This window comes from Crocodylus porosus, unplaced genomic scaffold (assembly GCF_001723895.1).
Source record: "Crocodylus porosus isolate Cpor-Errol unplaced genomic scaffold, CroPor_comp1, whole genome shotgun sequence".
Lineage (NCBI taxonomy): Eukaryota > Metazoa > Chordata > Crocodylia > Crocodylidae > Crocodylus > Crocodylus porosus.
The window spans coordinates 6,534,171-6,558,963 of NW_017728939.1; the positions used below are offsets into that span (position 1 = coordinate 6,534,171).

Sequence of the window (24,793 nt, forward strand, 5' to 3'; positions counted from 1 at the left end):
GGAGGCAGTGGAGTGAATTTAACACCCCTCCCTGGCCCTAGCCCCCAGCTGAGGTTTGCCTGGGAGGGCCAGTGAACCAGCCCTCACTGCTCCAGCTAGAGGGGTGTGGCCAACCCTGCTCTCTGGAGCAGACAGCCCAGCCCAGCCCAGGGCTGTAAAGCATGCTGGGATGTTAGGGGACTCTGATTAGACTTGCACCTGGAGGGGGTCTGGGACAGAACTTTCCTAAACAGGTTTGACCTAAATCCGTTAAGTCTGATATTGCATTCAATCAGGTTGATCTTAAACCGGTTTCAGCCACTTAGAAACTGGTTTATGTGCACTGAATTTGTGTTCAGTTACAGGTTTAAACCAGCTTCTGATCAGTTAAACTGATTTATGTGTAACTTTTGTCTCTAGCCATAGAGACAGAATAGTTTCTGCCAAGCATTTTGGTCCCAAAGTAGGTCAATCAAATTATAATTGGCTTTAATAATGCTACTCTGCAGTTCTTTACCTGTGGCTGGTTGACACTCAGAAGTGCAAATGCTGCTACTGCCTTTGAAAACTGCAATGAGAAATCAAAGAAATGATTTCTGGTCTTATCCTTTTCAACTTGAAAGGCTGAGTAATCTGCATAAACAGGGATAAACAATCTAGCATCAATATGAGAAGCCAGATTTGCTTCATAGTGTTGATTGATAGCAACAGGCAGCGATCAGTAAAACTGACCTTGATCATAAGATAACATTGTAATGCTATTTTTATTTTGCACAGCAATCCCCTTGCAAACTCTGCTTGGAATTCAGCTCTGATATAAACAGGAGCGATTCCACTAAAATCAGCAGGAGCTGTCTCTGTTTACATTAGGGGTGAATTTGTCTGTGTCTCAAGCCTTCGGAGTCAAATCATATAGTTACCAAGTTTAAAATGACAGCAAAGTGAGAGAGAAATAGATTAAGGAGACTTTCCATGTTATTTAGCCTCTGTTTCCTCATATTTATGTCTCTCTCCTGAGAGAAGAAACTCTTACACACCTAGAAATAGTAGGTCATAGCAACATATCTTTATCTTTGGGCTAGTGTGTTCAAAGGTACTGCTCTGGGGAAGGACACATGTATTTGATAGAGCGCGCTCGGCTTCTCTCGTGGAAGATGCAGTTTCCAAATCAGTTTGGTGCCTTGGGAATGCTACATGGCAGAGTTTGGCTTTGTGTTTGGGCTGTGTGATGGGGTGAAACTCTGAAAACCGGAGTGACGGGAAAGAGCTGCTGGGCTAGACAAAATGTACATTAGGCTAGACAAGATGTCCATTACCCAGGGAGGCAGGGGGAGAGCGTCTCTTCCTGGAGAAGAATCCTGGTCAGCGAAAACCTGAAAAGCCCCTGGCTTCTTGCCAGTTAGTAATCAGCTGTAGAGCTTGTCAGGAAGGGTCTCCTGGAGGAGCCCCAGGCCTGCTATAAGATCCAGAGTACCTCGAGTGCGGGAAATGACTGCAGCTGTGGAAAGCAGTGATGCTCAAACTTCCAGCCCCACAGGATGGAAGTGAGTGATAAAGAACCAGCCTGCAGGCCTGATCCAGCATGAGACTGGTGCACAGGATGAGTCCACAGATGTGATCTGGTATGCCGGATGCAGCCCTGCATGCCAAATCCAGCCACGGAGTGACCCTGTATGTGAGCTCCCTTGCATGCCGGCCACGATTGGCAATCCCTCGATTCGAGGATGATCTCTACCATGGCTCATTGCTAGACCTTACGGTGAGCTGAAGAGTCCAATCCTTGAGCTGCAGACCCATCCACAAAAGTTGCAGGTGTTTTTGCAGGATGCCATAGGCTAGGATTTCTCTCCTTTTCCTTCCTTCATTCTCTCTTCTCTGCATTGAGGGCAAGACACTTTACCACAAAACAGCCTACCACTTGGTTGAGGTTGCAGCACCACTGGAGTTGATCAGCAGCCAGCTCTTCCCAGCTCTTAAAATCAGCATCTGTTTTCTTGAGAGAGACCTTCAATGCATCCTTGTAGCATTTCCTTTAGCCACCATGAGATCTCAGGCTGTTACTAAGCTGGGAGTAGAGCGCTTGTTTTGGGAGTTTAAAGTCAGGCACCCACACGCAATGTCCGGGCCAGTGAATTTGGTGCTTGAGGATCACCAGCTTATTGCAGGTAACACTGGTTCCATCAAGGATGTTGGTGTTTGTGCAGTGATCTTCCCATTTGATGTGGAGGATTTTCTGAAGCCATAGTTGATGATACCTCTCCAGGCTCTTGAGAATGATCTAGCACAAACAGCCCTGTTGTTTAGCGCATGGGACTCCTCACACTCCCCGACTGCCAAATTTCTAGACTGAGGTGGAGACCTGCAGGCTGAATCAAGCCTGTTGGCTGAATGTTGAACACCATTTATGTAAAGGTATCATCATCTGCTGTGTTCATGTGTTTCTCCTTTTTTTTTTTCTCTCTCTAGGATCTAAAATACATCTCTGGGGCATTTTTTTGCTGAACCCTTCTGAATGGCATTTTGCTGATTAGACAGCTGTACTTTCTGCAGCTAGCCACAGCTTCTATTTAAAAAAAAAATAGTACTTGTACGAACATTTTCACTAATGGATTATCTCTAAAAATGAGGCCTGAGTAACAGGTAAAACCCAGTTTTAGAATGATTTAGCAAGCAGGATGCTGGGTTGATTAGGGCCTATCTGTTTTGGTCCTGGTGCTGCCACCAAGCCACAAGGGACTGAATATCTCTGAATGATCGAGATTCAGTATGAATGTGAATGCTGTCCTCCAAAGTGCTTGCAACCTCTGCCAGCTTGGTACTACCTCCAGATATGAATGAGTGTCCCAATTATCCAGTCTAAGTCTTTAATAAAAATATTGAATAGTTGCTGGATCCAGGACAGACCCTGTGGAAATCCACTTGATGCATCTGTCCGATTTGTCAGACCATGCAATTACGGCTCTGAGTGTGATTATCCAATGAGTTGACCCACCTTGTGGTAGTTTCATCTAAACCGGGGCTGTTAAATTCACCTGGGACCCTGGGCTGGATCCTAACCATAGGGTTTCTCTCAGGCCGGATCCAGCCTGAGGCACAGGGATGACCACTGTGGCCACCTTGGTAGTGTTGATGGCAAGGGGCCTGGTGGCAGCAGTAGGTCTGGGAGCAGGGATCTGTAGGTGACAGGAGGGGACTAGTAACAGCAGGAGTCCAGCGGCAGCAGTGGGTCTGGGGGTGGCAATGATTGTGGAGGTGGCGAGAGGTCTGCTGGCAGCAGGAGTCCAGAGGGAGCAGTGGGTCTGGCAGTGGCAAACTAAGCTCACAATCAGTGGCCTTGGCCGGTGGGGCCAAAGGACCCTGCATTCTGGGGCAAACCACATACCCCCACCCGCTGTTGGCTGGGGTAGAGAGGCTCTGGGGGCTGGCCCATGGGCCCTATGTTTAACGTTACTGATCTAGACCATACTTCTTGCTTATGATAATTTTAATTGAGATGGTCTCAAAAGCCTTGCTGAAGTTATGATATATTGTATCGACTGCTTCTTCCACTGTACACAGCATCTGTTAACTTGTCATAAATGTCACATCGCCTTTGTCTGCCTCAGTTTCTCCTCTCACCACCTCTGCATCCTGTCTGTTTATACAGTGCGCGCTTCAAGTTGCAGGCCACCTCTTGTGTGTACAAACAGTACTCAGAGCAATGCAACCCAGATCCCAGTTGGGGCTGCTAAACATTATTTGTAATACAGACAGTAATGTGCCATGCCACTTGACTTCATAATAGTCCTATTAAATGTTGTTTCCTTGCTTACTGACAACAGGCATGTCTACCTCTCCAGTCGCAGATAGAAGTGCAACTCCCTGGAGTAACTGAGAAGGCTTTGCAGGAAGTGCTCTGAGTTACAGCGATCCCCAGGACTGAACAGAAGGTCAAGGGAGTGGGGAATAGCTGCTGGCTGGGAGCCTGCAGCCCATTTCCCCTAGCAATGGACCCCCTCCCTGCACGGCTGCAAAGTTTTTGGAAAGGGGGGGGAAGGGAGAAGAGGGACCTCAGTCTAGGGGTCCCCCAGCTGGTGCTGGAGGGTGTGTGTGTGTGGGGGGGTGAAATGGAGCCTCTCCTACCTGGAGGGGGGGCCTCCAATATACCCACCCCACCCTCCAGCACGGGGAGGCAGGGAGGCTGAAAAAAAACCCAGACCAAACTCCCCTTGCTCCCTCTCCGCCTCCCCTTCTGAAAGCAGGTCAAGGTTGGGAGGCAGGCAGACACAAGTTACAGAAGATGCTCTGTTTGGAAACGTCTTCATCTGACCCCTCATGCAATAAGGGTTCAGATTTTCACCTGATCACCCATATTTGAAGCAGTCTGTAGCTACGCACTTGTGCTTGGTCACAACTATAGACCACTTTCTGTGGCCAGATTGGGTGAAAATCATCACTTCTGTCTGTGGGCTCCATGACCTAGGTTTGTTTTATGACCTATAACTAGGGGCTGAGTGAAATTGAGGTGACACATGGACAATTTCACAGCATGATCATGGCACCAGCTGCAATTTTTGCAGGCTTATTGTAGCGACCCCCCCCCACCTCCCCACCCCTGCTGATTGCTGAGGGGCCCTGGCAGCCCCACCCCTTACCACTGATTGGTAGAGAGGGACAGGGCTGCATGAAAAGCACTCCTTTTGGCCAATCAGGGGGGCGGGGGTAGAAGGGCACCATCTTGGCTGCTCTTCATGCTGGCAGCTTTCCCCCCTTTCTCCCTCAATGGGTTGCAAGACTGCAGCAGCTGCTGGCTCCCACTGAGAAGCCAGCATTTTATTTTTAGTAAGTTTTTTTTTTTTCCTGGTGATTCCATGCAAAATTATGGAAACCACCATTTTTTGGTGGTGTTCGCAGAAACTGCCGTTTTTCACAGTTTCCACAAAAATCTCAGAATCACAATTTGAGTAGGTCCCTACCTATAACTAATACATTTGTGACTGTAGTTTTGCATTTGTATTTCTAACTTTTTCTGAAAGACACCTTGCACAAGCACAGCATTGCACTCCACAGCTTTGGAAATCTCTGCCTTCTGCTGCATGGGCAATAGCTCTGCAAAATGTGACACTTGCCTGTGTTAGAACGTACTTGGGGGAAGGACAGAGATCTTGTGGCGTGTGCGCCAGCTGGGATAGTCAGCAGAGTTCTCCATAGTACAGCGAGGGCCAACCTTTTTGGCAGGCATGCCACAAATTAGGCCTATAACTTCCCCGAGAGCCACTCTGACTCCATCCTCCACCCAGTCTGCGGATCAGGCAGCTTTGCTTCTGCAGCTAGCCACAGATTTCTGCTTTCTGCTTCCTGACTCATCTGCCGCTGTGCTGCCTGTCCCCGCCCTGATCTGCTGCGTGCCACACACAGCGGCTCCCCGTGTCACCTGTGGGACACGTGCTGTAGGTCAGCCACCGCTACCATAGTAGGTTGTCTGCGACTGTTACTTTCAACAGTCGGTATTATAGTTTCTGACTTCCAGCTCTCTGATTTGTTGATCAAGCTACCAAATAATTAGTTTTGGCAGGATTTGATTTTTTTATTGATCAATGTTGATTTTTGCCCGGCACTCGTAAACTGACGGGAAACATTTCGATCGGTCATGATTGAAAATGATAGAGGACAAAAAAATCTGGAGTGGGGTAAGGAAATCTGGGGCAGGGGGAGCCGCCTGTGCACTGCTTCTCTGGCAGTAGCTGGGGCAGGTGCTGCAGGAGGTAGGGGCCATGCTGGTAGGACTGTGCTGGGCGGAGGCGTTGGAAGGGCAGGGCGGACGGCAGCTGGGAGCCCGGTGCCACCAGCCGCTCACTATGTCCAGGTCCTAGCTGGGAATCAGGCACCAAACTCCCAGCCCGACCCCTGCATGATTGTGGCAGGGACCAAACTCATGCCAAACCTGACCTGGCCCCTGTATGATCAGGTATTTTTTATTAATTTATGAATATTTACTTTGTATATTTGAACATATGATTTTATAACACTTTTAACAGTATACTGCCATTACTAAATTGTCTGCCCCCACCCCTCTAATTCTGCACAATCCTGAAAATTTAAATAGCTTAAAAATCAAAAGAAATGCTAAAAAATGAACAGCAATTTCAGAATAACAGAATTATTAAAAAAAAAAAAAAAATCTTTTGAATTCTGCCATGCCAAATAATAATCCAGCTATCACGTAGGACTGAAAGGGATCTCTTGAGTCATCAAGTCTAATCATTAGCTGTCGCAGGCAGTCATGTCATATAATCCCTTTTATAACTTTTCCTGTGTTGTTGCAATGCAGTAAGCATCTGTACTGTTTATTTTGAATGACCATGGGGCAGAGGGCCTCTGAAACCCAGGGCATTCACAATTTTGACCTGACCCTCCACTGTGAATGAACATTGTGGGATGGGCACACTGGTGAAGAGGCAGAAAAGTGGTGTTTGTGCTTAGTGTCTTCTCCCCGCAACTTTTTCTCACTACTTAGCTCTGCGAAGTGGAGGAATGCTCTGTTAAAAGCTGGGTGGCAGTGATAAAAAACACGTGCCTCTGGATGACAGTGATAGAAAAACACGTGTGTCTGGCTTGTATTGAATGGTAAAAGTGCCCCGCACAATTCCAATAGCAGTATCGAATGCTGTGAAATCAAACAAAACCAGGCCCAATTCTCTCATGGATGGTTAGGCCCTTTCATGCTGGTCTCATAATGCACAGGTTCATAGACTGGACATAAATGTCCTCTGAAATTGCCCCTGTACCTGGGGACCCCTCTTCCTGATGGAAAGTTGCACAACGGCCTTCCCTTAACACAGGGGTGGGCTACTATTTTGGGGGGAGGTCCACTTACTGAGTTTTGGCAAGCCATTGAGGGCTGCATGACAGGCAACCAGTGGCAGATAAATATTAATTGTCTAAATTTTTTACGGGCTCCATGGGCTGGATAGATTGGCCTGGTGGGCTGCATTTTGTCCACCCTTGCTAACAGCGATTGTAGTGGATGGTTCACTTGCCTATTGAGGCTGGATTGTGCTGCATATAGGCTGTTCCTGCATCCAGTGGGAGCCAAACTTTAGTTTGGGTACCTTTAGTTTGTCTAACTTTTAATCGTAGGTAACTGGTACCTTGCAGAGCTTTAGAAAATGCATAGGGTGGCTTAAAGCTGTCTTTGATTTTGCCCCATGCTCAGGCCATGAGGATTAACTCAGAAGGAACTGTGCATTACATGCTGTATTAAACTCCTGTTTTAATATTAATCATGTCCCATCTACTTCATTAACTTATCTGTTTGCTTGTTTTTTCTCGTTCCAGCCCAGAACTGCAGTCACATTTTGCAAGGCCCAAACGGGACGATACAGAGTCCGGGATTTCCATATGGCTACCCAAATTATGCAAACTGCACGTGGACGATCACTGCTGAGGAGCAGAACAGGATACAGCTCGTGTTCCAGTCTTTCGCATTAGAGGAAGATTTTGATGTACTATCTGTCTATGATGGACTGCCACAGCAGGGGAGTCTGAGAACCAGGTAGAGCCCACACCATAACAAATGGTGGTGTTTATAAAGATGTTCAGATTTCTGCCCCTGGGATTAAAATGCTTAGGTTGGAGGTTTATGTTGCAATAAACCAGGAGCTCATTTTTACGAGCAGTTCTCTTAGCTGTCTTGATTTCTTATATTTGATAAGGTCTTAAATATTGCTGTGCGTGCCTGACAGTCGTGATTTATCAATACAGTCCTTCTAGACATTCAGAGAAGTTGATTAGAAAAATGGAGCAATGAGAGAGGAAGTCTAACAGGAAAAGATGTTCCTATAAACCCCTCAGCTTTGGTGCCTGAGAGGGAAGACAGAATTATAGTTTAGGCATCATACTCAGAAAGCCTGGCCAGGGGCAGGCAGTTATTTTGGGCAGAGGGCCACTTACTGAGTTTTAGCAAGCCATTGAGGGCTGCATGATAGGCAGACAGGGGCAGATTAATATTAATTTTCTAAATTTTTAGGGGCCCCGCGGGCTGGATAGAATGGCCTGGAGGGCCGCATCCGGCCCCTGGGCCGTATTTTGCCCACCCCTGGTTTAGACCCTAGTTTTGTCGTAGACTTCCTGTGTGCCCTTGGGTGAATGACTTAATCTCTCTGTATACGTTCACCACCTGTGACATGGGTGTTGATGGCTTTTTCCATTCTCTCGTCTGTTGTAACTATAAGCTCATATGAAGCAGGAACTGTTGCTTGGTATGCGTTTGTACAAAGTTTAGTTCGGGGGCCCTGATTTCAAGGTTTTTTGATGGCATGGTGATAAAAGTGCTCATTATGAAAAAAACATAGCGTCAATCAATATAACACATCGGCTTAGATTTTTAGCATACCATGAAAAATTATTCTAGATTCGCTCCCAAGTGGTGGATGGTGGTGGGTTGAGAGCAGCTTGGCTGCTAGTTGTGCGGCACATAGAGAGGCTGTTGGATGGGTAGGTTGCAGCTGACAGACTAGAGGAACAAATGCAGAAGAGCAATGGATGAGCAGCTGCCTTTCAGCGCTGGCACCGCACCGTGAATTCAGCGACAAAGTTGGCTGCCTCATGCAGGACTTGGAACAAAGACCGTTAACTTGTAGAGCCCAGAAGGGAGGAGGGAGGTGTGATTTTTATTTATTTATTTTGGTTTTTGCTAAGCCATTTTGTTCACTGTGATTTAGGACAAGTCTTTTGACCTCTTGGTGTCTCACCTAACTCAACTCGAAAATCTGGGTTAAAGAAGCAGAAACATCAGTGAAAGTCTGCTACTGTATATGGCTGACATTATTTGGGTAAATAAATTATGTTTTCATCTTGCTTCTGGGCTTGAGAATTGTCCCAATTACGGGACTTCATCATTTAATCAAGAGGCAGGATTTATTTATTTATTTATTTTGCTCTTGGTAGTATGTAAAGAAGACCCACATGTCCTTGTCTGTCCTATATTCCGTAGTAGGTGAACTTTGCAGAGATGAAGGGTTCATTCTGCTGTGCCTTAGTCCCCAGAGACCCCCTAGCAAATTGTTCTGGTCATCGTCAGCATTGGCGGAAACTGCCTCTTCCCTCTGGATGTCAGTAGGAGGTTCTGCTGAGAATGCAAAATCCATGGAGGAACTTAGATCAGAGGTGGCGTCGTGGTTGAATGAATCAATAAGGATTCTGTAGACTGACTGCAAGAGAGAAGTGCTTTTAGCTGCTGCTTGCAACCAAGTATGATATGACTTCAGGTAGAGATAGCAGCAAGGAAATGTAAGTGTAGGCCATCAGCGCTGACACATATGAGATCATAGTGCTTGGTTATTATGCTGATAAGAGCCATACAAATACCTGGATCAATGCTATCATTAGGACTATGGGAAAATTTCCCATTATAAAACTTGAAAGCATTGTTTCATGTGGGCTATATCTGGAAATCTGCTTTCTGCCAGTGTTGCTTTGCTGAGCACATAGTTGAACTGGAGGTGAAGGGGAAGAGAGGTAGTGATCTTACTGCAACTCTCATCTCTCCCTGGAGAGCAAGACAGTAAGCCAGCCTGCCCATAAGAGTTGGAGTTACGGTAAAAGGGTTTTCTTGCAACGAGGGTGTCTTGCAGCCCATTCACAAAGGTGCTGTGTGCTTGGACAGCTGAACCAACTTGTGTGAAGGCTAAAGTCTGTGTGGGAAAGGCTAAAGGTTGAGATGAGTTAGAGAAAGGGTGGGCAAGATCCGGCTGGCAGCCAGACTCCATTTCCCAGCAGTACTGGCAGGGGTGGGGAGCAGCTCCAGGGCACATCTTGCGGTGGTGTCAGCATGGTCTGGAGCGGGGTAGAGCCTGGGGCGTGTGGACAGCAGATCATGGCTTTGGCCCAACTCTGGACCATGCTGTCACTGCTGCAAGATCCTGGTCCCAGAGCAGGCCCCCACCCATCAGTGCACCTGGTCAGTGCTGTTGGGGCCAGTTTTCATGGGAGCCCTAGCCCTGTGCTTGTCATGGTCCCACCGCCTCTGGGGCCTCCATGAAAACCAGCCTCAGTGCTGCAGGCAGGGGTGCCTGGGAAATGGAGTCTGCCCCAGGCTGGATCTGGCCCATGGGCCAGACTTTGCCTACCCCTGTGTTAGAGCCTATACAGGCTAGGGGGTTATTGGACAGCATTCAAGGCAAGCTTGATGGGACCCAAATGCAGCAAGCTGGTGGGTTTCCAGCACAGGAAGCCTTTGTAGGGGTGCAGCAGGGTAGCAATGGTGGAATACAACACTAAACACTTCAGGAGAGAGAGGCAGGTTCTGCCGTGAGCTACACAATGTAAGATTTGCATTTCTGTTTTAATGCAAGGATCCCCTGTCATTTATGCTACTTGGCTAGCCAGTGCTGTCTTGTTTGCTGCGACCCAAGACAGCCTTCTCAAGACATCTGATGGTTGTATAGTGTGCAAGAGGATACGTCTCTGATGGGAGGAGGGTTGAGGTTGGGGTGGGGGTCTTAAACTCCTTTGGACCTGCTGGAGGAATCACGGTGAGAAACAGGTGCTGAAGCCAGAGTCATCGTGTTGGGGCAATGCAGTCCAGGAGCATGCCCTATGTAAAGTGAATTTGTACTGGGTGAGCTGCCATGGGTTCTGAGAGGCACGTGGGGTTTTCTTTACATATCATCACTGATCACTCAGGTCCAATTAAGTGTGCTGTTAAGCATATCTAAGGTGGGATCAAGGTATGTGCCCCCTACAAAACAGTGTGTGACATTTCCCCCTAATTTTAGCCTCTTCTACTTTCAGGTGGACAGCTGTAGAGCTGTCCTCTCTGGGATTCATTACTGAAGTAAGACTGATGTCATTGAAAGAAGAGTAAAATTAAAGTTGAGGTAGTGGATGTTCAGGGGGAGACATTCAAAAGTGATAAAAGGGATTTAGGAGCACACATCCCATTTAAAAACTAGTGGCGCCTGGGCCTTTCCAGAAGTCTTCCCCTCTGCTTCCAGAAAAGCTATTTTAAAAATCAGAGCTCGCTGTCCAGTTTGCTGTTCGGTGTCATGGTCTTTGTGTGGCTAATATTTTGCACATCAACCTTTCTTTGCTAAACTTTGCAACTGTTGCTAGCATTCGGTCTTTGTCTTTGGACCCAGCTTCCCCTAGGCTATCAATTTAATGTTTTTCCTCGGTCTGCCTTCCAAATGTACTGCATTCATCATCTATATGCCACACGAGGAGATGGATGGCTGTATGTCATTTATCAAAGCTCATGCTACCAGGCTGGCCAGAATAAGCTAGAGGCAAGAGGAATGGGGGAAGGAGCTTGCTTCTGTGGAAAAGAAGTTTTGTTCACTGTGCCCGTCAGTAATACAGTTAACAAATGGACAAGCATCTTATCCTTATAAGACTTTTTGCCTTGATGGTAAATTGGGATGCCTTTCAAAATGGAAGCAGTTGGTCTTTATCACTGAAAGCGAAGATTTGTATTCAGACACCTTCCTACAGCTGCTATCAATGCTAATACATATTGGTTAGGGGACATAAAGCATAAAGGGTGAGAATTGGCCGAAGAGGGGTGTTATATCCTTTTAAAGATGGTGAATTGTCTCCTGTGCCATATTTTGCTCAACTTGGTGCAAAGGAATGAGCTTGGTGGAAAATAATGTTTTATCTATTGGTGAAATTCACCCTGGTACAGAGAGGTCTCTCCGGGCCCTTGTACATGATGTGCACTGTTTCAATACACGTTATGAAACAGCACCAAAAATTGCCACTAGGTTAGTTGCATGTGAAAACACACGTTGAGGGTTTTTTATCATGGTAGGTTTTAATTTATCATGGCAAGTTAGACCAGCTCTGACCTGTGTTATTTTTACTGTGGGCAATGGTTCCACCAGGTTTAATTTTATCATGAAACTTTTGTTACATGTATTCTCGCGCACAGCTGAAATCGCCATTTTCCCTGTTCTGACACGATTTGTCCACCAAATGCCCTCTAGTGCTTTTTACCAGTAACAGCACATTAACCGGTTTTGAGTGTTAAGCACGCTACGTGCAAAATAGTAACGGGAATCATCATGGTACATTGCGAGAGTGAAATAAACTTATAGATTAGCTAGAAAAAGCCAACATCATGTACAAGCACCCTCCAAGACCAGGTCCTTTAGAAGTCTTCCTTTGCTCCATCTGCTCCTACATTCCCTGAGTCACATCTATGACAATTGCTGCAAGGGAGTTAATAATTCTACGCCTCCTGTGTTGGCAAATACGCTATTGTGTTGCATTTAATGTTGTGTGAAAGTTCCCTAACACAATAAGAGCAAACTTAATCCAATGAGACATTTCCTAATAAACTGCTTTACTGCATGTTAGGGAATTTGCATTGTGTGTGCACATGTGATGAGTATGTGAATAATTAAATGCATCTTAGCGTTGTCTTTAATTTAGGCATTCAGAGCTGTCATCGTCATTAGACATCACAACTTCCCCTCGATTGCTAGGAGCAGAGCTGACGTCTGGGAATAGTATGAGTTCCTGTATGCACCCTTAACTTCTTATGCATGTGGCCTCCTTAGAATCCATGCTTGTCTGTGCTGCAGAATATGGAAGCAGAACAGTCACTTTAGGTAAGGGGTCAGCAACCCCCAGCAAGTGTACTGAGCATGGCGCGTAACACCGTTTTGCTCAGCACACCACCGCCAACCTGGGCTCTAAGCAGCTGCTGCCAGCCACAGAGCCCAGGCTGCTCCTAGCAGGCAGCTGGGAGGCTGCAAGCCATGCTACAAGCAAACTGGGCTCCTTGGGCTGGCTGCAGCCGGCAGGCTGCAAGCAGTTGCTCTGGGCTCCAGCATGTCGGCACTCCAGCACCTTCCAAGTTAGGCATTGTGTTTTTTTTCAGCACTCTGGCCAAAAAACATTGCCTATTCTCATTAGACGGTGGTAGTAACAGACTATTTTCACCCCGACCTGAAGGAGATGGTAGCATGCTTTCACAAATTCTGACTAGAGCTCCATGTCCCCCCTCAGGTGCACGCCTGTGACATGTGTTGGTGTCATTGAGATCCATAGCCGTGTGTAGACAAAATGAGGGGCATGTGTGCACGACACTTTAAAGTAGGTTAAATGCTTTTACACCACTTTAGTGGTGTCGGTGTTTGCACGTGTTGGTGATGCATTGTGCAGTAAGTCCAGCCGCTATAACAAATTCAGTGGCCTAATGTGCCTTAAATGATTTGGGGTGCAGCAAACTAAAGATCCTCTGAGGAGTTTTAGTTTGCTGCCCTACAGCCACAGAGCCAAGCACCGGGCTCTGTGCAGCTCAGGGGCTCTGCAGGAAGCCCGTGCAGGCAGCCTGGCAGTAGCCCGGGAAGGCAGGCTCCACCCAAGAAAAGCAGTGAGCATGATCTTCTTTTTCCCCTGCAGCCTGCCTGTCTGCCTGAGCTGCACAGGGGCCCGATGCTTCCCTCTGCAGCTGCTGTGCCACCTGGGACCACTTGAGCCAAGTGCCACCTGTGGGGGGGGGGTGGTTCCGCCCCGCCTCCCCCCCAACAGTCCAGGGACCACTCTTCCCGCTAGCAGCTTGCTCTCGCTGCTGCTGGAGAGGCAGGTACCTTTGTGTGTGTGTGTGCACAACACGGGGGGGGTGGGGGGGTGGTTAAAGGGCCCTAAATTGAAGCAGTGTTTTTAAAAACCCACTGCTTCAATTTAGAGGCCCTGTTTCATCTACACATGCCCCATGTCGCTATACTGGGCCAGACCCAAGAGCCAGTTGCCTGAAGCTGGTCTTCTGAGGTCCCGGTCCTGGAAGGTGCTAAGCCTGCTAAAGCCTTGCTGCATTCAGTGGGAGGAAAGAGAAGGGGACAGTGCTTTTGGAGTTTGCATTTACCTAGGCATGTCCTCCCCACACCCCAGCTTTCCTATCCTGCTTTGCTGATTGCATCATTGTTAAAGGGATATTCCAATCAGCTTAGTTTGTAAGAATTGATTTCTTTCAGTACTGTACTTTGATGCCCTGCGGGAGTGCAGCCTAATCTGAATAACATCTCCGAGCTATTTATGGGGTTGAAGTCATCACAGAAGTTGGGGTGCGCTTTGGTACGAGCTGCAACCTGGTACTCTTTGCATGGCTTCCCCAGACAGTGATGCACAAGAAGAGGCAAAGGAGGGAGCCAACCTGGGTAAAGGCTTTTAAAGACTTTGCATGGATGCCAGTAACTCGTAGCAGACTTCCAAACTTGCATCCAAAATCAAGTAACAGAATCCCACATTTGAATTTTTAGATTGGCTCTCAGATCATGTGTTTGCTTGTACATGCCCTCAGTTAAAGAGCCATTCTTCAGACTGGTGTTTTAAAACTGAATCCAAAGGGAAAAATTGGAAATGGAAGAAAATTGGGTAAAAGGTAACTTTTCTTTGTACAGCTCATTTGTAGACCAGATCCCCTTCTTGTCGTGAAGCCATTAAGATGCAGTGACTTCAGCAGAACTTTGACTTCGTGACATCTAAACCTCCCAAACTCTGGATATATTTGAATTCTGGGGTTGTTGGTCTGAGAAGCAACCATTTTTAGTTTTCCGGTTTCAAGGATCCAACAGTTGCATGAGTTGGGATGGTCTTGCCAGTAGAGTGTAAGCTGCTCGGTTTTTTTTCAGGTGTTGGTGTTCCTCATAACAGCATCATGCGGTGTGTTTGTTGAATGCTGTATCTTATAAAGGAAGTCTTTGAGTTTAAAAAGAAAAAAATGCTGGTTTATATTGCAGTAGTGGCTAGCGGGCTCAATGCCCCGTTGCTCTGAGCACTGCACGAGCATGCCATGAAAAGACAGTTCCGCTGAGGAAAACCTTACCATCTACAATAGATGAGGATGGCAAACAGAGGCACAGTACAGGGAAGTGGCAAGCCCAAGGTCGCTGAGCAGGTCAGTGGCAGAGCGGGGAATCGATGCCAAGTCTCATCAGTAAGGGGAGCTGGGTTAGAAAGAACCTAGGTCCTATGTCTGCTAGCCCAGAGACATATGCAATAGGGACCTTGATGTTAATGAAGTGGCGTTAGACACCCTAACAGGTACAGAATCTGTGGTTTTGTGCATCTCTGAAGACTGTCTAGCACAGTGGTTTGCAACATTTTTTTTTTTTTTTCCATTTGCGGACCCCTAAAAACATTTCAGATGCAAGTGCAGACCCCTTTGGAAATGTTGAATAGAGATGAATTGTAAGTATGGGTATTCACATATATTTAATTGTTCATGGTATTCACATGCGTTTAATTGTTCATAGTCATCTTTCGTGGACCCCTTGGGCATAGTCTGTGGACCCTCCCAGGGGTCTGTGGACCACAGTCTGAAACCACTGGTCTAGCATATTGTGTCAGGAATCTGGATGAAGAGGACAGTGACAGTAAGTGGAAATGCTGCAAGACGGCATGGCCTGTTTTTATTACTCCCTCCAATAACAGTGTAAGCAATTGGAAGAACATTTGTTTTTGTTTAAACATTTAAACATTTGCTTTAAATATTTAAACGGAAACGTTTTCTTCTGATTGTTAAGTCAGTAAAAGTAACTTAGCAAAAGGTCTTTTAAGGGAAAGTGCAGTGTGCCTGTTGAGCGCATTTTATTTGTAACAGGCTGTTGTGATAAGCACCCTTTGTATAAACCCGTGCATTTTAAAGGATGTAAGCCGCATGTTATCTATATTCCTCTAACATGTAGAGGTCCCAGCTGAGATCAAGGCTTCAGCAAGCTAGGTGCTGACAGTCTGACCGACCGACTAGGACAAGACTTTATACAGTAACTGAAAAATAAAACATGTGAAAAGGAAACAAGTGAACTAGCAGTAGAAAGAAGGACTCAAAGTTACCTACCTGCAGTAGTGCCTGGTAGGCCTGAAGCAGAGCAAGGCCTTGCTGTGCTAGGTACTAGGCAGACATTTAGCATGAAATGATCTCTGGCTTCAACAGATTGCAGTCTAAGTAGACAAAGGATGGGATAGGAGATGGGCAACCAGAAGGGATAATGATGTGTTCACTGCCTCTGTCCTGTTCTGTGGATCAAGCAAGAAACTGTGCAAGAAATGGAGCTGCTGGAGAGAACCACAAAACAGCCTTCCACAGGGCAGCATATTAGCATCAGTCCTCTTTGACAGATGTACCAATGATCAACCCCAATAGAGCAATATGAGGCTCTTCATATACGCTGATGATCTACAGATGCACCATGTCGCAAGAGAAGGACTTTGCCACTGTTGAGAGTAGACTAACGTGCACCAAGACCTCTCAGATTAATAGCATATAAACCAGCTTTGTGCCAACCTGGCCATGATGCAGGTCACAGCCTTTCACCTACATCATAGAAAAGCCAAGCAGAAATTAAACACCATCTGGGATGGAATCTAATCCCCCAAACCCTGTGTACCTTTGGGTTACGTTGGACGGACGCTTACCTTCAAAGCACATGTAGAGAAGGCGAAAGGGAAGGCCAGCCCCTGCAACAGCATACTTGGAAAGCTGGCCATCTCAAAGTGGGGAGCCAACCCAGCTACATTACGAACCAACACTATTACCTTGCGCTACTCCGCTGCAGAGTATGCACGTCCAGCACGAGAATGATCAGTTCATGCCAAGAAACTAGACCCAGTTCTGTACGACAGTTGCCATGAAATAACAGGATGTCTAAAGCCAACATCAAAGGATATCCTGTTCTTCCTGGCTGGCATTGTACCACCTGATATTAGAAGAGAGATGAGCCAGAAAAAGAAAGATCTCAGCAGATGGAAGACCTCAGGCATCCACTTTATGGTCACACCAAATTAATCAAATGACTTAAAGAGCAAATGAGTTTTGTGACCTGTGTGGTGCCCTTGGACGTGATGGCTGGCAGGGCACAACTGAGGTTGTGGAAGGAAAGATTATACACAACCTGATGCCCTGAAGTGGACCTGGACCCCCTGGAGGACCTTCCTAGAGGGACTGGTCAATATAGCGATGCCTAAACTGCCTGTGCATGCAAACTGGAAGATCAAAAACAGGCATGATCAGATAATCATAGTGTCATAGTACTTAGGCTTGGAAGGGACCTAAACAGCAGGAACGGGTGCCAGGATCATATCACCCCAGCCAAATAAAGCTAGTTTCATGACATCCATGCACGCAAGTAAGGTGAAGTGCAAATCGTTGACCACCTGCTCGTTTGTCGGCTCCTTGGTGAGACCTGTATGAAGGAGGACCTTGCTGCAGCAATGGCAAGAGCTGTTTTTCCAAGGACAAAAGGAGCAGCAGGAGCGCAGTACTCATGTCTCCTAGTTCATGGTCTAACTGCATATATCACGTTGTCTTTCCTCTGTATAGCGGCAATCTTTAGAAATTATATGCCTGGTTTTCAAATGGGCCGAGCATCAATCCTGTACAGAAAGGGGCTATGCCGTTTTGTGATGGATTTTGGGATCTGATTTTGTTCCAGGTTCGGGTGGAATTTCCAAATTCTACATGAAAAAAGGCTGAAGAAAATGTTACTTTCATGGTCAGCGAAGACTGTTGAGGCTCACCTCCTTAATCAACTAGTAAAGTCACTTGAGGACAAAAATCATGTTGATGTGGTTGTGATTTACCTTTAACAGAAATTTTGCAAAACCACACCATTTCCCAAAAGCATTGTAGATTATGGAACAATTTTCTGGTGGGATCTGGCTTGCCCAGGCGCCCTTGCACTCCTCATGAGCTGTAGTTAGTGAATCATAGTTTCCATTGCTCTTAGGTTAGTGAGAGTTATCTTCTGTTCACACTGGCAGCATCCAGGCTGTTTAGCACTTTGGAAAATCAAGGTTTATTTACCCATTTCTTTCCATCAGTTGGTCCAATAAAAGATATCATCCACAAAAAAACCCCTCTGAGGTAGGAAGAATACAAAACAAAACAAAAAATCATCCGTTGTGATTCTGAGGATCTTAAAAGCATTGCGTGTATTGTTCTGAAAAGCCAGTTAAATTTAATTCTTTTATCCCCTTATTAACCAGAAAAGTAAACATTCAGAATTTCCCCAAATGCCAGAAGGCAGTATCGGGATCTTCTCTCTGTCAAATCTTATTACCTAAATCCTCTTCTCCTTGCTGCTAGAGCTTTCCAAAAAAGAAAAAAAAAAAAACACGGCAAGAATTTTTCTTAATGGAAAACTTTGTTAGTCTTTCAAATAACCATTTCTCAGACACTGCATCCTCTCTTATCGTAGCTCTACCAAACAAAGTTGCTTCCCGAGGCCCTGGCAGTACCATGTTTGGCCCAAAGGGGATATTGCTTTACAAAGCTGCAGTTTCTAAGAGAAGTCCTTTATAAAGGAAAATATCAGGTCTTGCTCCACTTCCTAGTGTCAATATAGTTACCCATCAGTATTGTCATCAGTTACCTGGACTTTTGCAGTAAATGCAAGCATTCAAATAGATATTGCGCTTGGTTGTGAAAAGTTTCCTTGAGTTAGAGTTTCAAAATATATGAATGGCAGTTTTTTTTTGGGGGGGGGGGGGGGGGTTGGTTTGTTCTGTTAATGGGGCGGAGTACATGTGGTATAAATTCAGAGGAGCAACCGTGGGCTTGATAGAGTCATTGGGTGGGCTGCATCCAGCCCATGGGCCCTATTTTGCCCACCCCTGTTCTAGACTAAGGGTGTGACTGCTGCAGACTCCAAGCTAGCACTAACACCAGTCAACATTTGTGCAGCTCACAGCATGAAGTGCAACAAGGCCCAGAGATTGCCATGGATGTGCTGGGTATAGACCACTGCAACGAAATGGGAAAAAAAAAACCAAACCCTGCCATCTTCCCTTTTAAGAAATGGATGTGCCTATACAAGAAGTCATCCCAGTTTTCCGTATTCTGCATTATAGAATCCACTAAACTAGAAACTGATGCCACACTGTATCCAAAGAGCTACGTATTTCCTCTATTCTTTCAATAGATAGGTGCTATAGTAACTGCTAGAGGCAACCTTTGCTAACTCCAAACGTTGCACACTTAAATTGCAAACAGGAAAATGCTGTTAAAAAGGAGGGGAAAAAATGTATCAGGCTAGTTTGTATAAATTCAGACACCACTTTGACTTTTGTGGCGCTACGTTGAGAAGAATTGCGTGTGGCCCACAGCTGCCCTGGCTTTCGGTGTCTCTAACCCTTCTCCACGCTGCAGCCAGCTGCAGAAGCTCCAGCTTCAGTGGTCAGGCAGCTACTCCCGTCCCTGGGCTGCCTTGCCCCCAACCCCCAGCGTATGGCCCAAGGCAGGGGGTGCTGAGCTCCTGTCCAGGAGTCTGCCTGGCAAGGCTGTCTGCGTGCTGCTCCAACCCTGCAGCCCTTCATGGGCCCGACAACCCGGACAGTGAGAATCGAGGCTCAGGTGTTCTCCTAACTGGCAAGAGGAAAAGGGACAGGAGCTGTAGGTTATCTGGGCCCTGCTGGGCTGGGCTGGGGCTTGGTAGGGCAGGGGCACTACTAGTGCAGCGGCACACTGCGGTCCTGTGCCCTGCGCCACGTGGGCGCAGCTCCTGCCTGACCCTCATGCTTTGGGCTGGCGCAGCTCCTGCCTGACCCTGGTGCAGCTTTGGCTGACCGCAGCACAACTCCTGCCCCACCCAGAGTCTCTGGCACAAAGCCAGGTCAGGCAGGAGCCACGCCAGCTGTGTACCAGCTGTGCCAGCTTGGCCCAAAGTGGTGCATGGGAACGCAGCACGGCACCAGCTCGACCTGGTCTTGTGCTGGGGACTCGGGGCACGGGAGGGGGTGCAGGGAGAAGCGGGAAACACAGCAAAAGCCCGGCTGGGCTTGAATAATCCCTGGCTCCCGGCCCCTTTCTTCCTGCACCCTCTTGCCTGCCCTGAGTCTGCAGCATGCGACCAAGTTGGGCTGATGCTGCCCTGTGTTGCCGTGCACTGCTTGGGGACACATGGGTTCAGCCGGAGTGGCTGGCATGGCTTCTTCCTGATCTGGCCACATGCCGGAGACTTGGGGATGAGGTACAAGGAGACCCGTGGGGAGCTTGTGCAATTGTGCGTGAGTGTCTGTGTGCATGCATGTGTGCAAACTTATTAAGTGGCCCTCCAGCCCAAATAAGTGCCCATCCCTGGTCTAGAAACTGTCCCCTACCTGCACCGGTGTGACTTGCTGCTAGGGGCCTGGTGAGCCGGGGCAGGACGAGGAGCTGTAGGACTAGAGGACTGATGAGGCAGGGCAGGCTTCATTCCCTGCTGTATGGGCAGGGGTGTCAGAGGTCCTGGGATACTTGGGGACTTCAGCGTGGGCAGCACAGCAGTGGGGAGTGACCACAGCTTAATGGAACAGGAGCTGGGTAGTGCAGATCGGAGATAATCCTGCCCTGGAGTGGCGTAACTTTGAGCCACATAACGAGCGCTTAAAACCACTTCAACGTGTCGAAGTGCAGACAATCCAAGGGTTAAGAGCTCCAGGAGCTGCCCAAAATTACTGTGTAATGAGGCCACCTTGTGTAACCAACGGAAAGATTAAGGATTTTAGGATTCCCCCCCCCCCTTTTTTTTTTAATCTTAAAATTGTATGGTACCACTGATGGGAGGTGAATTACCCACTGAGGTGTCCTATTTACGGATATTACAGAACAACCCATGTCTCATTGATAATCTTTTAATTAACTTTCTGAAAATTGGATTGGGCAATTTGTACTTAATTACCAAGAAGGAACACAAAGCTTCTGCCCTTGTTTAAGTAGAGCAGTAGGGGAGGGGGAGAAAAAGGAAGCAGAAGAGTGAATCTTCCATTTTTCTTCCCCCCTTTTGCCCCTCCCGCGTCGATACTAAACCTTACTAGAATAGGTGGATAAGCTATTCAAGCGTTGTCCACAGAAGAATTCACATATGAAAAAATCACTGCTGAAGAGCGGGGTAGACTTTGAGGTTTCTCATAGGTGCAGCTGCTGTTCTTCTGCTGCTATTCCAGAATTGCATGTGCAAGGCATTTGTCCCCATTTTAAAGGCAGGAAAAGTGAGGCGCTGAGAATTTACATGGAGAGCCAGGGCATAGAAGCCGAGTCTTCTGACTGTTGGCCTTTTTTTTACTCGGCCGCTCTGCCCCTTGCATGAGCCGTACAGAGCATTTTGCATTGCTGGGATTGCCATTTCGGAAGCTGCTCAGACACTGCATTGATTGGGGCATCGTGCTTTCTAAGACGAGTGGCATTTGTCTTTGCTGTCGGACAGAGTGCAGGGCCAGGTGATTGCCCTACTTTTCTTGTTGAGTCACTGCCTGGTCCCATGACATTGTTCTGTGCAGCCACCGCCAGTCTTCAAGGTCACCTCTATTTCTTCTATTAGAAAATAACAATAACAAATTAGTACCAGCTAAATCCCTTTGCCAGTCCCAGTGAACTTGCTTTTTTCCCTCCAGTGGCCCTTTTTTGTCACATTATATTAACCTACAGAAAGAAAATGCACTTTAAATCTATGCCTTCTGTTGAGGAGAAAGTGTGCAGGTTGGTTTTTTTCCTGAGATGATGTACCCTTGAGCTGGTCCACTGATGAGAAGAACCTTTTGCCAGTGCCCCTGTCACGTTGCTTTCAGGGAAATGCTGACTATTTAAAGCTCATCTCTACTGCCAGGCTGAGCAAGGTGTGAGGGTCCCAGGAGGGGTCCAGGGAAACTAGGTAGACTAAAAAGTTGGCCTTGCTTGAAGAAAACAGAGCTAGGGATTGTCTCTTTGTTCTTGGTCTGTTTGATAGCTGGTGGTGTATGCTCCTGGCTCATGGCCAGAGCCTTTGGCACTGCCTAAGAGTCTCAGTAGTAATTGGGCAAAGTCGGTTTCCCTCTGGTTCTTTCCTGCCTTTCGCCTACTAGCTTGAAATGTCTTCAGGATGGGGAATGTCTCATGTGGAGCGCTTAGCACGGTGGGGCATTGATCTACGCTGGAGCCTCTAAGCACTGCTCTTACGCAAAATAATAAGGGTAAGGCTGATGCACGGGAATCGTTTCTCCTTCATCCTTTCCCTCTCTACAGCATAGCTCTATGTTAATGGGTAGAACTGACTGGCAGGACCCTGCTCAGGGTGCTTGCTTTGTACTAAGGTACACCAAATAAGGAAAGATTTTCTATAATTAGCTAGCATCTGATAGAATTAATTAAGGCTGTAAGCTGGAATGTTCTCAGTTTGAGTGGATTGTCAGCTCGGGATGCTGGAAACAAAGGTACACGGAAACAAGGGGAAGGACAAGGAGTATCCTTAAATTCTCCTGTGACTCTAAACTATTATTGATGTAGGCTGAGAGAGGCTGATATCACTTGGCTAGTTAGCGATTGCTCAAGATTTCAAGGGGCTAGGGAGGGCAGAGACGCCTATAAAATGTATAGTGTAATTCCTCCTTTTGTAGGAGAGCATGTTTCTGGTGTTCAGGGAGGAAATTGAGTCTATTAGGTGATAGATAGATAGATAGATATTAGGTCTATTATATATAGACTATTAGGTCTATTATATATATAGTTTATTAGGTGTATAGTCTATTAGGTCTATTATATATAGTCTATTAGGTAACATATATGGATATAAATATATTAGGTCTGTTGGGGGATCTGGTTTCTAATCTCATTTTCTACTACTTAACTGTTGCATAATTTTGGGCAGTCACCCCATCTTTATGGTATTCTTTCCCTGCATTTGTAAGCCCTTAAACAGTTTCTTGGTCTTGTTTGCTTGGATTGCAGGCTGTTTCGAGCAGGGACTGTCTCTGTGTATCTAGTTTTTTTTAGCAAAAAATAAAAACAAATAATCATTACAAATAAATAAATTAATTAATAAATATATATAGCGATATCTATCTAGATAGATATATGCATATCTTTATATAGATTACATGTAGCTAGATAGATAGATATCTCGAATGCAGTGAAGTTTGATCATTATCTGTCTGTCAGCTTTGTGAAAGGCCCATCACCATAGTCGTCCAGGTGATCTGCACGGGGAGGTCTCTACTAGATTTCATGAGACTTCTGCTTTGCTGCTTTTCCAGGTTACAGGAGGTCACCCGATGAGTTGTTAACTGCTACCCCGCTAAACGTGTTAGGCTGAGAGGAATGTTATCCCCTTGTTAGTTTTTAATATTTTAGAAGCGTAGTCGCACATGTTTAAAGCTCAGTCACTGTTTATTTTAGACAGCAAGCTTCTTTCATTCTTTTATCAGAAGTGGCAATTTGCAAAGCCAGTTGGTGAACATTTGGGGTCACAGGAAGTGAAATTAGATTTCTAGCACTAGAGAGAAAGGGATGGAACTAATAATACATGACACTTGTATGGCGCTTCTTACAACGCACTCTGGGGCTTACAAATGAAGGAGCAGCAGTACTGCATTATCTCCATTTACAGATGTGGGAGAAATGCGGCACAGAGGAGTAAAGTGACTTGCTATAGGCTTCATGATCAGTTATTGACAGCTGAGGCTAGAATCCAGGTCTCTTGAATCCCAGCCCTGTATTTTGATCTGTGGAGGAGAGATGGCCAGGGGCTCTGCTGGGATGGCTCGCAAAGGTCCCTTTTGTGCTTTTAATAGCATGGGATTAGGTGAAAAAGGAGAGCTTTTCACCCCAGGAATCTGCAAGTGTTGGCCACAGCTTGCATCAGTATCAGGAATTTCCCAGCAGCGTACCTTCGGAGCAGTGCAGCAATCCATGGGAAATGCATTTCCATTACAGGAGACTTAGGCACAGCACATAGTTTCGTAGTAAGAAAAGCAGTTGGGCAGATCTTCTTTTCTGTTTCTGGGACACCCCTTCTGTGACCTGGATCAAGTCACTTAGCTTCACTTTTGCCATCTGCAAAATGGGTCTAATAACACTTGGCAGTTTTGCTCTTACCTATAGTTTTCAAACCACCTTGACAGCCTCAACTGAAAGGCATAAGGTAATATGAAATTTGAAAATATGTAACAAAGGTGCAAGATGGAGAAAATGTGTGACCAGGAATTTGAACACCCTTTTCCAAAGTCAGGGAAACTGGAGAGGGAGGGGGAACCTTTTGACTCAGTTAATCTTTAGGACGATACACCTTGTTTGTCTTCTTCTAAGGCATGACCTTCAAAATTTCTCAAGCAAGGCACCTCTTTAGTCAGTATATTTCCCATTTATCAAAATTAATGATGGTCTACAAGTAACGATGCAATCTTGCTAGATCATTGAAGATACAATGAAATTTTGGAGTGCTATTAGGAGAGATATCAAATAGAAAATTGGCAAATCTTCAGCGCCCATTGACTTTAATTCATTACACTCCTGCTGGGCTGCAAGAGGATGGTAAGTCTCTAAGGACAACTGGAAATTAGTATTTCAAGTTTGGGGAGAGTAACTGCAAATGCTCGATCCTTTTCTGAAGCAAAGAATTCAATTGTCTGGTTTTGGTTTCATAAAGTGCTTAGAAAAGAGACTTATTCTTAACTCTTTGATAAGCTAGTTCTTCATTATACCTGCCATTAGTTAGCACTGCATTGAAATCAAAGACAAAAGTTGTAATGCGAAGATGCAAGGGGCAAATCTGGTTTTCCTGTAATTTGGTCATTTGAATACATAGTCAGTTAAACGCATGTCGAGGGAAAGATAAAATGCTGCCTTTCTGTTACCATTTGGGAATCCCTAACTGAGGCCAGAGCCCTGGTGTGTTACAAGCATAATGAGAGATAGTGACTGATTGAAAGACCTTACAACAGACAAGGCAGAGGCAGGGAAGGAGCAAGTAAGGCCCAGAGAGGAAAAGCTAGTGGCCCAAGGTCAAACGATAGGTCAGTAATGTTAGGGTGACAATATTTGGATTGGGGGAGCACTGGATTTGCAGCTGAAACAAGGTGTATATCTGTGTCTCGGCAA

At 46.3% G+C, this 24,793-nt stretch overlaps 1 protein-coding gene across 4 annotated transcripts in view; it reads left to right on the top strand.

The window, feature by feature from the left end:
- The window catches only part of CSMD2 (CUB and Sushi multiple domains 2), a 640,139-nt gene that overhangs the window by 51,793 nt on the left and 563,553 nt on the right, over positions 1-24,793 (top strand). For all 4 annotated transcript variants that reach the window (XM_019547773.1, XM_019547775.1, XM_019547774.1 and 1 more), the window contains exon 2: positions 7,297-7,513. In XM_019547773.1, the coding sequence (XP_019403318.1) occupies positions 7,297-7,513 (217 nt within the window). The remainder of the gene's footprint in view (positions 1-7,296; positions 7,514-24,793) is intronic.